Here is a 13,112-nt window from a genome sequence, read left to right as displayed (position 1 = left end):
CCAGGGAGGGAGACACACCATAAGAGACTCTTGGTCTCAGGAAACAAACTAAGGGTTGTTGCGGGTGTGGGGGAAGGAGAGGGTGGCTGAGTGATGGACATTGGGGAGGGTATGTGCTATGATGAGTGCTGTGAATAGTGTAGGACTGATGATTCACAGACCTGGACCCCTGGGGCAAATAATACAATATATGTTAACAAAAAATAATTAAATTTTAAAAAAAGAAGGAAAAAGAATTCCTGTCACTTAGAACAGTGCCTGGCCCCTAGGCAGTCAATGAATTCTTGATGAATGAAAGAGATTCCATAAAGATATAAAACAAGGCCAGGACACAGGAAGTGACTGGTGGGGTCTAGGCTTGGGGAAGGTGTGGTCCAGACTCTGCGGACTGTAATGCTTCTCTGGGGAGTGGGAGTGTTGGTGAGGGGCAGCCTCCTGGACAGATTTCTGTTCTGCTCTCTTGGGTCTGCTCTGTGTTCAGTGATAAATGACAGGGAGCTCAGCAACACGGGAAAGACAGGAAGAATGGAGGATGGAGGAGATGAGTTAGAGATTTTACCCTGCAAAAGATCAGAAGCAGAAGCCACAGTTAAAAATCAAAGATTGCAACAAGAAGGAGAGACTGCCCCTAAAATTGCTGTTTCTGATCCCTCATGGAGAAAGACAAAATCTTTCTCTCTTCCGGCCCCTCTTCCTTCTTGTTTCTCTAGGGTCACTCTGGCATTGGATGTAGAGCAATAACTGAAATTCATTCTTTTCTTTTCTTTTCTTTCTTTCTTTCTTTCTTTTTTCTTTTTAAGACAGAGACTGCTTATTAAAAGAAATCACAAGAAGGATGTTTGATGTTACTGATCTCAAACAGCAATTCTTTTCTTATAGTTCATAACACTTCCCTACCTATAGGAACCTTGGCTGCCTCCCTCACTGTGAAATAATTTTGAAAGAGCAATCATAATTACCCCTTACAATTATTAGGCACTTTTCCTCCCCAAACATCTTCATGCCAGTGACCTCATTTTTTTTTTCATACTTTCCATATGAGGCGGGGACAAAGATAATATTATTCTTAAGGAAGAAATGGAGAAATGGAGACTCAAGGAAGAAGGAGTGAGTGCCAAGGTCTCAGTAGGTCCAGGAGCTGATGCTGGAGGCCAGACCTGGGGGCCCCCTTCAGACCAGTTCCCTCCCCCCACGCCCTACTTACAGATCCAAGCACACACTGCGACTCCCGCACGGCTCCGCAGCACCCGAAGAAGCCCACGGCCATCATCAGGGCCCCTGCTCCAACCAGCACGTACAGCCCTGCGGGGAAGAGTCAGAGGAGCGGCTGACCCTCAGCCCACTGGCTGCCCAGCAGCTCCAGGGGTCAGCTCCTGGTCGGGCTCTGCGGCGAGTCTTCCGCTGCTGCTAATGTGATGGGAGACACCTGTTGAAAGCACCTGCCAGAACCTGTGCGGGGATCCTGAGAGGCAGGGGCTCAGTTACCCCCAGGGAACAGAGAAAGTTGGTACTTATCCAAGTGAAGGGACCTCCTCACCCTCACTTGAGCGGCAAGGATCAGAAAGCTCTTCTGTCTGATTCCCACAGCATATATGCTCTTAACCACCTCCACACGCCCTCTCCCTGCACCCCCCCCAACCATGCCAGGCACTTTACCTCTCAGGTCTCTACCACCCCTGTCAAGTGGTCATTACTATCATTTGCATGAAATTGAGGCAGTTGGATCCAGGGGCGGTCAGGATCAGTGCCAGAGGCAGGGCACAAACCCACACCTCCCTACGAGCCCCTTGGGCTCTCATGGCACTCAGGAATTCATGGCTGTCACCATCTATGATGGCCAGGAGGACAAAGTGTCTGGGAGGGCTCACGGACACAGTGGGGCAGAAGAGCGGAGAGGGGCTGGAGGACACAGAAATAAGGCCATAAATTTTGTGAGAATCACACACTTTAGAGGGCATCACTGCACGCTGGGCACACGGGTAGTTGCAATGTTCTAAGAAAACAGCCAAGAGAGGAGGTGACAAGGTAACACACACCAAATACTGTTACTAATACAATATTAGCTCCATTTATGAAGGGCTTACTTTTTCCGGGCATGGCAACTGGCACAGATTTCTTAATTTAGTCTTCGTTAAGCAAAGCACCATTATTATATCCATTTTCTAGAGAAACTAGGCCCCCAAAGTTTAAGCAATTTGCCCAAGTTCATAGAGCTGGGATAAAAATACCCATCTGCTTTTAAAGCCATGACATCACCACTACCCTAACCTGCCCCACCAGCCCAGCACCAACAGCAACCTCCATTTGGGCGCTAATTTCCCTAACTACTGAAGGCAAGCCATAGAAACCATTGCTCACAGAGAAAGAAAAGGACAGAAATGTTCTTGTTCTGAGAGAAATAAAGCCAAGCCCTTTCGTATTTCCTTTCTGATCCAGAGATAAGTTAGCACACAATGTGAGGCCTGGTGCTGGACTTGCTTAGAATAATGCTAATTGTCTCTATTTTATTTTTTGCATTTTAGTCCTATGAGTCACCTGGAAACCCCTCCCATTCTCTGAAAGGGTGGGGAGCCAGCGGTCCGCTTCTGTGGAGGAGTCCTGAGTGCGCCCGCTGGGTGTCTCCGGGGGACCCCATTGGGTGCTGCCGGTGGTTTGTGGGCAGATCTCTTGGGTCCCTGACAGAGACCGGGTGGCAGGCCAGACTGCTGTTCTTCCTGTCTCCCCCAGGCTGTTGTCAGGGCCTCAGGGCTGCTGAAGCCCTGAAGCGTCTGCCGGCCTGGGGCAGGTGTTCCTCCCTCCCTCTCTCTCTCTCTCTCCTGCTCTGCCGGCTTGGCCCCTTCCTCCCCTTTCCCCTTCACTAGAAAAGGAATGGATGTGGTCATGAGAGAAATGACACAGTATTAAAAACAGGCTAATGGCTGTGAAGTGTGTAAACCTGGCGATTCACAGACCTGTACCCATGGGGATAAAAATATATGTTTATAAAAAATAAAATTAAAAAAAAAAAAAACAGGCTAATGTTGGCTCCGCTGCCTCAACACCTTATTGCTTCAAACACTTTCTTTTTCTAAGCTCTTTCATTTCCATCATCTCACTGGCTTCTCGAACAAGCCCATTAGATGAAGCAAGAGTTCTATTTCTGGTTTGTGAGTAGGGTTCGGGCCCGGAGACCCGACTCCTGTCCTGTGCGACCAGGCAGCAGTGGCACCACCTTATTTTGTCCCCTCACAAAGGGTCACATGCATGGGCTGACGTAGTATATTGATTTCCCTCTACAGATTCTGCTCCAAGTGACAGTCAAGGGCCTGGGCCCCCTGGAGCCTTCTATAGCCTGGGCTCCAGCCACAGGGGAATTCATCGGGACTGGACCCGGCCTGCTCTTTTCCATTTGGTGCTTTTGCAGGTTCTCGTATTTGTCTTTCTCTGTTTCTGAAGTCCACCACCTAACCTTATTCACCCGATCTAGAATATGCCCAGCACAAGACAGGATTCTTGATCAGCCTGGCTGTCTGCCACTGCCCATCTTTGCCGGGAAATACACGCTAGGAATACATCTCAACAGACCTCCACGAAGCTGCCACAGGCCTGGGCTCTCTCAGGGTTGGGCAGATGAGTGTGTGGCTGCACTCCTGAGAAGGGGCTTCCGGGAGTCCAGAATGCAGAGAAGAGGGGTCTGCTCCTGGGGAGGCTGGGGTGCAGTGGACACAGGCACGGGGGCTGAGGAGGACAACATTGTACCGCACTGTAGACAAGCTCACTCAGCCCCTCCGGCAACAATCCTTGTCCTTCTAAAATAATGACACCCCCCACCTCCCTGCACCAAGAAAATCTGCTTATTTGTATAATAGGCCATTCTTAGGCTCTCGTAATCCTAGAGCTCAGAGCAAACACACTGTGGGACTGACCCAGCAGCTCCAGTCCCTGAGGCTCTCCCCAGCAATCAAAAAGCCTTATCTGAAGTAACTCATTTTTAAATGGCTCCCCCGCTTTCCGGGACTGGGTAGTGGCGCGGTCATCCATTTCCGTGACTTTCTGGAGGCAGACGGTTTTACAGACCCGGCTAATGACCATTTTTCATCCAAGAATATTTTTTCTCTGCCTTGGTGCCATTCTCCCTCCCTCCCAGCTGGCCCGGGCTGCACATAATTACATCTGTATGTGGAGTGCAGGATGGGGCTTAGCTGATGGGGATGGTAGAGACTTGAGCTCTACGTGAGTAACAGCATTGGTTATGGAGTACTGTTGTGTGGAGCTGAACACGGATAAGTCATGGAGTCATTCAGCCCTGGGGTGACAACTGCCACTTCCTGGCACCTCAGCCTTCTCTGTGCAGCAGCCACACTGTGCACCCGACGGGCACTGGGCCAGGAACCGGCCCCCACACCATCAACCCTTCTCTCCTTCTGACTGCATGGCCTCTAAACCACTCACTCCCTGGTCTTTCCTCCCCGTATCCTCACGTGGAGTCATGCCTCCTCCCTCTACCGAGGAACACAGTAACCTCCCTACATAAAAATAATAAAGCCCACACAACAGGTCCTGCTTGTAAGTGTGCTCTTCTCCTGCCTCACCTGGCGCGATGGGGTCTGTGGCTTATTAGTTGTCACATCGCACAGCTGGGGAATCTGGGACACAGAGAATGGAAGGCGTTTGCCAGAGGGACTGCCCAGCTCATGAGGGGCAAACCTGGAACCAAGCTAGGGAGTCTGCTGTAAAGTTCATGTTCTGACCCCGCTGGTGCAATTCCAGTGGGAATCCAGGACAAGGGGGACTCTCAGCTAGAAGCTGTTCACTTTGCAATTTATAAATGTCAGGAGGGTGAGGGCCTGCAGAGTCTCTAAGGGATGATGTCTGGGTCTTCCTCTGAAAATACAGGGCTGGGAGCCAGAAATCCAGGCCTGTCAGCTGACCTTCGGGTATTGTTATCTACGATATGGAAATAATAATCTCACTTGTAAAAACGCTTTGGAGAAACTGTCTCAACCAGGTAAGCTACAGCACCTCTCTTCTGAAGACACCATGACTCTCGGGGACAGCTGAAAACCAAGAAATAACAAAATATGATCGGAGTGAGTTGGAGTTTTGAAAAAAGCAAGCCAGCTCCTCAGCGTTCAGCCCTGGAACCCTTTCCTCTACACATAATGTTACACACAATCGAAACCAGGCTCCCTGACTCTGAATTCAACAGGGGGAGAAAGCTACGGGTCAGCCTGGGACCCTGGAGAGCCAAAGGGCTGCTGTCCGTGTGGGCAGCCCGCCCCTCTGTGGAAAAAACCTGCCAACGTCCTTGGCTCACAAACACGACTTCATGTGCCCCAGCATGAGTGCCCCATCCAGGCTTCTGAGGCCCGGGAGGCCAGTGCCCTGCTCAGCACTCCTGGAAAGGGCCCCCTGCGCTGTCTGTCCCTCTAGGAGGCCGCCATGGAGAGGGACTGTAACAGGAGTTCTGAGGGGCAGGTTAGTGGAGTTTGCAAGCCAGGGGGCAGGGGAGCGTCCCCCTGGGGTTTGTGGAGAGAGACCACAGTGGAAAGAGGGCAGGAAACCCCAAGTTATCCCAGCAGTTCCTCTCTTTAAGGCTCTCTGTTCTCCACGTTAGCACTCCAGGGACACGGATATCCTGCCCCAACCTCCACACCTTGGCCTGGACTCAGAGGACCTTGAGAAGGGGCGGCAGGGGGAAGCCCTCAGGGCTCAGGGCTCCAGTCTGGATCTCTCCACACTGTCCCCAGCTGTGACGTCAGGGTAGATCTTCATCACAGGAAGGGAACCTCTCTCCATCACAAGGAAGAAGCAAGGATCCCAGACAGAAAAGCATCCTCCCCACCAAGGACAGAGAAAAAGTTCTCCTACAAAGCCTGGAAGTCATCTGCCCAGAAACAGGGAGCTAGGCCCTATGTGTTCCTGAGGTCGCTCTCAGAGATGGGCCTCTTGGCTGTGAGGCTCTTTCTTTAAAAACCACTGGAAAGTGCCCCTGCCTGTTCACCAACACTCTTTAACAAAGGGGTGATAAGAGTTTCATGGGCTGATTGCTCTGGCACTAATTCTGAAAAGAAAACACCCAGCTTAGTGACCACCACCCTATGACATGAAGTGAGATTTTCCAAAACCTGTGCCTGCTTCTTTTTTAAAGTCCTATTACCTCACACCGTGTGCTCTGTAAGTCTATAAATGGTGTCCTGGTGTATTTGTCTTCTTGTTTTATTGCCAGAGAGCAGGTATCTTTCCTATTTGGATAATTATTTATTGAAGAAAGAAGTACTGATTTCTGCAAACATGTATATGGCTCCAGTTATAGTCTAAGAAACACCTGAGTGGAGAGGAGGTCTCTGACTTCCCGGGACTGTTTATTGTTGTCACTGTCCAGGTAAAGAGAACAAGCACAGGCCGAGGCGTCAGCAGACCTGGGTTGTGGGCTGAGCCCCGCCACAAAGAGCTGGAAAACCACCACTGACTGCCAACCTCCCGTTTCTTCTCCCCTGTGCTGTTTCCTTATTCCACTGGTGCTAAGATTCCTGATAACACGTTTCCCCGAACTTTGAGCGCTGACCACGAGCATCTTCACCACCAGCCACTCAAGGGCAGACCTGGGGAGGGGAGGTGTGGCTGAGGAAGAAGAGCTAAGGGTGGGCGAACCCACATCCATGCCCCAGGCCACCAAGAACACACTAGAAGGACTCAGGCCCTGCCGTATGGACTGTTTTCCCCAGCCAGCATTCACTTCCTCATCATCTCTGTGACAGAAACCAACCTCCTTTGCTCAGTCCCTGTGGACTTTGACCTTTAAGGCAAAGGTGAAGCCCAGACTTTGGCCAGCAAGCCCATCCCAATGACTGGTGTGGGATCGCAAGCCCATCCCATCCAGCAAGCCCTGGACCCGAGACTGCTAGCAAGACTGATGCTCGGGATTTTAGTCAGAGCTGCTGGAATGAAAACAGGAGGGGCCTCCGTTGCCAGGGTTACTAGGGAGCTGGCACCTGGGGCTGGGAGCGGCCATGTTGTCACGTCTTGAGGAAAACTGCCCTTCCCTTAAGGGAAGCAGAGGGAAGACATGGGTACAGGTGGGACTCTGACCCCATCACTTGCACAAATCTTGGACTTTTCGGTTTGGCGAGTCAAGAAATTTCTGTTGTGCTCAAGACAGCCTGCGTCAACTTTCTGTGACTTGCAACTAAAAAAGTTCTGACAGATATGTCCATAAAGATATGACATTTCTTGCATCATGGACCGCTCATATTGCTTCGGTTTAGATTAGCGAATACGAATGTCCGCACGGAACGGGTCCCCCTCCTACTGAACCCAGGAATCTCCTGAATTGACAAACACTCCATTCTGATTTTTGCCAGTTAGTGGTTAAATACCAACGTAGGGGAAAGTTCACGCTTACCTGTGGGAGTCTGCTTAGCTTCGTGGGCTTACAAAAGCATGAAAAAGGTTTTCTTACCTTGGACCCAAATCGACACGTGTGAAACTGCTGGTCAGCACCGTGTGGGACAAGGCGGACAGAGGCTGCTCCCCACGTCCACACACCGTACCCCCTCTGAGTGGGAGCCCTTCCTTCCGCAAATCAGGTTCCCACTGAGGCTCGTGAATGATTCCTGCTAGACTTGACTCTTCTCTCGCTGATATCTTTGATCGTTTTGATTCCTTCTGTCCCTGACTTTAATACTGTTTAATAATAATGTTTAATAAAGTTTCTTGTCTTTCTTCACAGTCCCTACTGTTGACAAGCACCACGGTGATGCCCTTCTGTCTGAGTCACCTAGCATGTTCTTTCCTGTCTCCCCTCTCATTCCACTGCTGCCAGAATAATCTCTTTAAAAATGCAGGCCCGATCATCCCTCCCCCAAACCCTGAATTATCCCTCTGTTGCTTTACCAAATGAATAAGCGTTGACATTCAGGGTCCTGTGTGTTTGTCCTCTCCTTCCCTTGCTCTTCTAATCCTACCTCCCACCTTGCCCCAATCTGTTCCACTCCAGCCAGAGTCCTCTGCCCAGCTTGGGCTTGCTGATCACTGTCCCGTGGACATGACTGGCACGGTCTTTGCCCCACAACCTCCGCTGTCCTTGTTTGTCTTCCACTCATTGATGACAGCTGGTCTTTAAAACCGAAATCAGATTCTTGCCTCACTGGTTTAGAATGACCCCTGATGCACCCACAGCAAATACCACTTAGCTGGCATTTAGTTACATGCTCGTTTCCATTAGAATTTAAATTGTTAACTCTGTGAGTCTTTTCAAATAGATCGCAAAGATACATGGGAGCCAGTACAGCGTTCTCATCCTCTTTTGTGTGATTCCGGAGCCCAGGACTATAGATGGTGGCTGATGTAGCCGTGAATAGATTATATGTTTTCCTAAATGGAGGAGCCTATAAAAAAAGAGGGAAAGACTAGAAGGGCCCCTGCTTCAATGCATAATGATGTTTGCATAAACCCAAATTTGATGAAATCCCCAGATTAAAAACACCATGAAGAGATTTTTAGATAGTCAGGTGTTTACCCTCATTGAAAGGGAGACAGCCTTTCTTACTTGTTTTTCAGGGAACCCAGCTCTTCGTAGTTTTTTAGAAATGGTGTTTCTTTACTGCTGCCCCAAATTCCCAGTTCAGGATGAAGAATTACATTATAGGGATTTACATCTTTCAACCTCACTCTTGGGGGTCGTGAGGGGCTAGGTGGCTCGATTTTAGGTGGTTAGTTTTTGCCAAACCGCTTGAAGGAGAATGTCTGCCTCTAAGGGGGGGGGGGGGGGGCAGGGATGCTGTGTCTCGTTTTGGTTCTAATGAAGGACGGACCCTTCCCTCCCCAACCACCTGAGGGCACAACTGCTGCTTCTGAGGGCAAGTCTTGCGAGTCCTACCTGGGGAACTGGAGATAAATTGGGTTCCGGTGCAGAGCCTGCAGCACGTGAGGAGAAGACAGACTGAAGGCTGATACCCCGAACCCCTTCATGCCTGAACTGCAGGAGCAAAAGATTCCCACCATTTTATGGGGACTGACATTGCGTTGGGACATAAGTAACTAGTGAATTCAGACTAGGGAGAGAAAATAATGTTCACCCTGAGGATCAGCTGTAAGTGGTCAGAGGAGCTAGGTTAGGAGGAAGCCCCTAAAAGAGTATCCTGAACGATGAGCTGTCTCTTCCTCAGGCTAAAGAAATGACGGGCCACTGCCTGCCTTCTACGGGCCAGCGCTAACTCAAGAGTCATAAACAAGGCTCTCCCTAGCTCAGTCCGTCTGAGACCCCACTGTCTTCTGAAGCCCCATTCAAGCACCCATCCACCCTGACGGTTATCTTGCTGACCCACACTGTTCTCTCTCACTTTTTTTTTTTTTAATGTAAGCTCTAGACCCAACGTAGAGCTCAAACTCATGACCTGAGATCAAGAGTAGTATATTGTACTGACTGAGCCAGCCAGGCGGTTGCTAGAAGCTTCTTCCTAAATCTTTGATGCTTTTTAAAAACATGACTACTAAATTCACGGGCGCATATCACCACTGTTCCCACAGGATCTTTTTATTTTTATTTTAAGTGGGCTCTGCACCCAATGTGGGCTTAAGCTTACCACCCTGAGATCAAGAGTTGCGCGCTCTACCGATGGAGCCAGCCAGGCGTCCCTTCTCACTTCTTAATTCAGTGGTGCTGTTTGCACCACTCATGAGCACTTAACATATGGTTGTGATTATTGTCTGCTATTTATCATTGCATATGCCTGGAGAGGCAAGAATCCCATTACGGCGGGATCAGACCTTTGCTGTGGGTCATCCTGTGGGCACTGAGGTGTGACAATGCCGAACAGAGTTCGAAATCACAGGGAACAGCTATAAAAAAAAGCTGCCCCGGGACCATGATCAACATGAGGGGAGAGGTGTTCCTTCTGGTACCCTTCCCCGACTGTCCCTGCATGTCCCCCTCAAGGTGGCGGGGAACAAGGACAGGCTGAGCTCTGTCCTGGGGCACTGGGGCTCACTCTGGGATGGAGAACGCTTCTGAAGAAGTTTGGAGGGCCCAGGGTTCCTCAAGGAGAAATGTGTTGAATGTGTGTGTTAGTTTTGGACGGAGGGGTGTGTGCTACCTGGAAACCACATGGTGGAAAAGAGCATTTCAGTGTTAAGTATAATGACAGACTCCTCTGCTGCTTCCTTGGGACAGAACTCTGACTTGGTCCAAGTGTCAGGGGCCCTCTGGGGCACCTGGGCCCCTCCAAGCCCAGGGTGACGCTCCTTTAGTCAGAGGAGCCAGTCCCAGCAGCTCTCCTGGCGGCCGTGACTAGGTCAGGCACGAGCACACAGGCGGCTCTGGCCAGCAGGCTGCAAGAAGAGGGCTCCCGGGGGTCTTCCGACAAAGGTTGTATTCATTCCTGAAGAGGGCCGTGTGAGGTGAAACTGGCCTTTTTTCCCTCTCTCTTTTGGACTTGGCAGCATGAGGATATGACACTTGGAGCCACCACAGCTCTTTTAAACCTGACAGGACGCAATTGAGGTCATCTCGAGGACGGCCAGTGGAAAGATGGGAAAAAAACCTGGGTCCTCGATAACTGTGTGGAACTCTGAACTCTGGAGAGTCCCCATCACCGCATTTCTTCCACTGTGTTTCACCGATTTCAATATACATTTGACATATTCACATTTTACAGTCCCTAAAATTGGGATGCATATTTTATGGTATGTCGTGGTTGAAGTGGCAGCATTTCTTCTTTTCTTAGGGGAACTTATATGAACTAACTATGTGGGTTTTTTTAAAATTTTTTTAAAGATTTTATTTATTCATTTGACAGAGATCACAAGTAGGCAGAGAGGCAGGCAGAGAGAGAGGGAGAAGCAGGCTCCCCGCTCAGCAGAGAGCCCGATTCGGGGCTTGATCCCAGGACCCTGAGATCAGGGCCTAAGCCGAAGGCAGTGGCTTAACCCACTGAGCCACCCAGGCGCCCCTAACTATGTGTTTTACAAAAGACTACATCTACGCTTTGGTGAACTGTGGACTGTCCTTACTGCTGCCCATCTTACAGTAGGTTTGTGGTTACTTCCTTCTAGAAGTGTCTTTGCCACTATGGCTGCCCTCCTCAGGAGGCTCGGCTGTGGAACCTGCCCTTTACGAAGCCTGGAGTGAGCCTGGGTGCTCCGTCCCTCCTGGGAAGCAGACACTGCTCTTCTAGGCACTGAGAGCAGATGACCTGTCCAGGATCCTGCTTCTCCCCGTACTCTATGTACCCTGTAGCTGGGGCAGACCGTGGAATGGCCAGACACATAGGACTATGACCTGTAGTGACAACAGTCTCAGGCTTGTTGAAATCTAGAGTTTGGGTGTACTCGGCTGGAGAGTGAGGACAGCCCACAGAAGAGGACGAGAAGTAGATCAGAGGGACTAAACCCAGGAGAATGCTCAGCCCCTACTTACCACGTTGTCTCAGAATTACAGGCCACCCCCCTCACCACTCATCCCTTCCTCACAGCTGGTGCTGCAGGAGGCTCGTTCCCAGGGGAACCCTGCCCTCTGCAGTGCCTAGTTAGGGAGGGACTGAGTACCTCCCAACCTCGAGATGTCTCTGTACTTGGAATTATGTCTCCCTCATCGACAACTTAAAATACAAGATCACAAATAAACCCCTCACTTGGCAGGGACCCCATCAGCCCAGATGGATTGATGCATAACTGATTTTGCTCAGTGGGCAAAAGGGAGTCTTCTAATTCTTTGGAAATGGATGGCGGCTGAAAGAGCACGGCAGGTCTGTCCTCTGACACTGGTCTTTCTTGATTTCGATGAACCACGTGGGGAGGGGCAGGCTAGGCATGCAGTGCCCTCGCCCACCATGACTACACAGTCCCTCCAGCCCCCAGCCAGGTAGAGGCTACAGGGCTCAGTTTTGCCTCCTCACTTCCCCTCCCCCAGAAGTCCAGGGGTGAGTTCTGCTCTAAGCCCCTGGGGGCAGCTCCAGCTAACCCTCAGGGAAGCTGAAGTCACTCACCCATGTAGAAATACTCTGGGGATTTGTCCTCCGAAGAGAAGTCCTTCATGGTACCTCCGAACCGAAACCATAGTCCGAAACCAATGACAGCCGACCCTGCCAGCTGAAAGGGAAACAATACTGGTTTTCAGCAAAGGGAAGGGGATGGGTGTGCACAGCCCAGGAGTGGGCTGGGGGTACAGAGCATTGAGGCTGAAGAGGCTGTCCCTTTAGAGATCAGCTTGTCCACCCTTCACATTTCCTGGGGGAAGAGAAACGATATGCTCAGAGCCCCCCAGGTTCCCGACGGGATATCAGAACTGGGGTTTCCTGATTCCAAGCTGAGTTGTCCCTATTCTTCTGGGCTTCCCTGTGGTTGCTGGGCATAGAGAGCACAGCCTGGGGAGGCATCTCAAGAAGAATATTCCAATAACAGTCCCTGGAAGGCATCTGTCCCCTGACATATTGTCCTTTGCTGGGCACCCCAGACCTCCTCAGCAATATCACGGAGAGAGGGGACTGTGTTTCAGCCTCTGGGTCACCAACAGCAAGATGAACTCTCAGACCTGGGGGAAAACCATTCTTTTAAATTGGGGGGAAACACATAGCCTTCAGAACCCACCCACACCTCATGAATGTGCAGTGCCAGTTAGAAAGCTGTTCCAGAGACATCTAGAACCCTTGCTCCCGGGGCCTCCACGGTCACTCCACTGCCTGGGGATGGTTTTGCTGGCAGAGAGGAAGCTCAGCCGGTTTTTGTTTTGTTTTGGGTTTTTTTTTTCTTTTGGTTGCTATTTTGAGTTTCCATGGAAAGTGAGAAAGGAAAAATAATTTTCTGAAAAAGCACGGTCTGTGTGCTGTGCGGCTCACGGTGAGGCCGTGTGGCTGGCGCAGGCCCGGCTGGGCAGGCTGGTGGCCCGTGGAGTCATCGCCTGCTTCCTCTGAGGGCTTCTGTGAGGCTCTGTGTCAACGCTGGGTCTTTTCTACTGTTGTAGGACTGGGACGACTGCTGGCCTGCAGGCTCCCGCCACAAGCACGCATCCCGGGCTGCACCAGGCCGATCCATCAACAGACGTCCGCTGGACACCTTCTGGACTCAAGTCACACAGGGAAGGAAGCAGATGGAAAGACGGCCTCCTGGTTCTGCCAACCCGTCTAGTTCATGTG

General features: G+C 50.7%; 1 protein-coding gene across 3 annotated transcripts in view; it reads right to left on the bottom strand.

Moving 5' to 3' along the window:
• The window catches only part of TSPAN2 (tetraspanin 2), a 67,967-nt gene that overhangs the window by 34,947 nt on the left and 19,908 nt on the right, over window positions 1-13,112 (bottom strand). For all 3 annotated transcript variants that reach the window (XR_007126972.1, XM_047728147.1, XM_047728148.1), the window contains exons 2-3: window positions 11,967-12,069; window positions 1,205-1,302 (exon numbers count right to left, since the gene is read on the bottom strand). Coding sequence is in view for 2 of the 3 variants with exons in the window: in XM_047728147.1 (XP_047584103.1) it covers window positions 1,205-1,302; window positions 11,967-12,069 (201 nt within the window). In the remaining variant the exon portion in view is untranslated. The remainder of the gene's footprint in view (window positions 1-1,204; window positions 1,303-11,966; window positions 12,070-13,112) is intronic.

This window comes from Lutra lutra, chromosome 4 (genome assembly GCF_902655055.1).
Source record: "Lutra lutra chromosome 4, mLutLut1.2, whole genome shotgun sequence".
NCBI classification, from domain to species: domain Eukaryota; kingdom Metazoa; phylum Chordata; class Mammalia; order Carnivora; family Mustelidae; genus Lutra; species Lutra lutra.
Note: the sequence above shows the minus strand (reverse complement) of the source record. Positions and strands in the feature narration are given on the sequence as shown.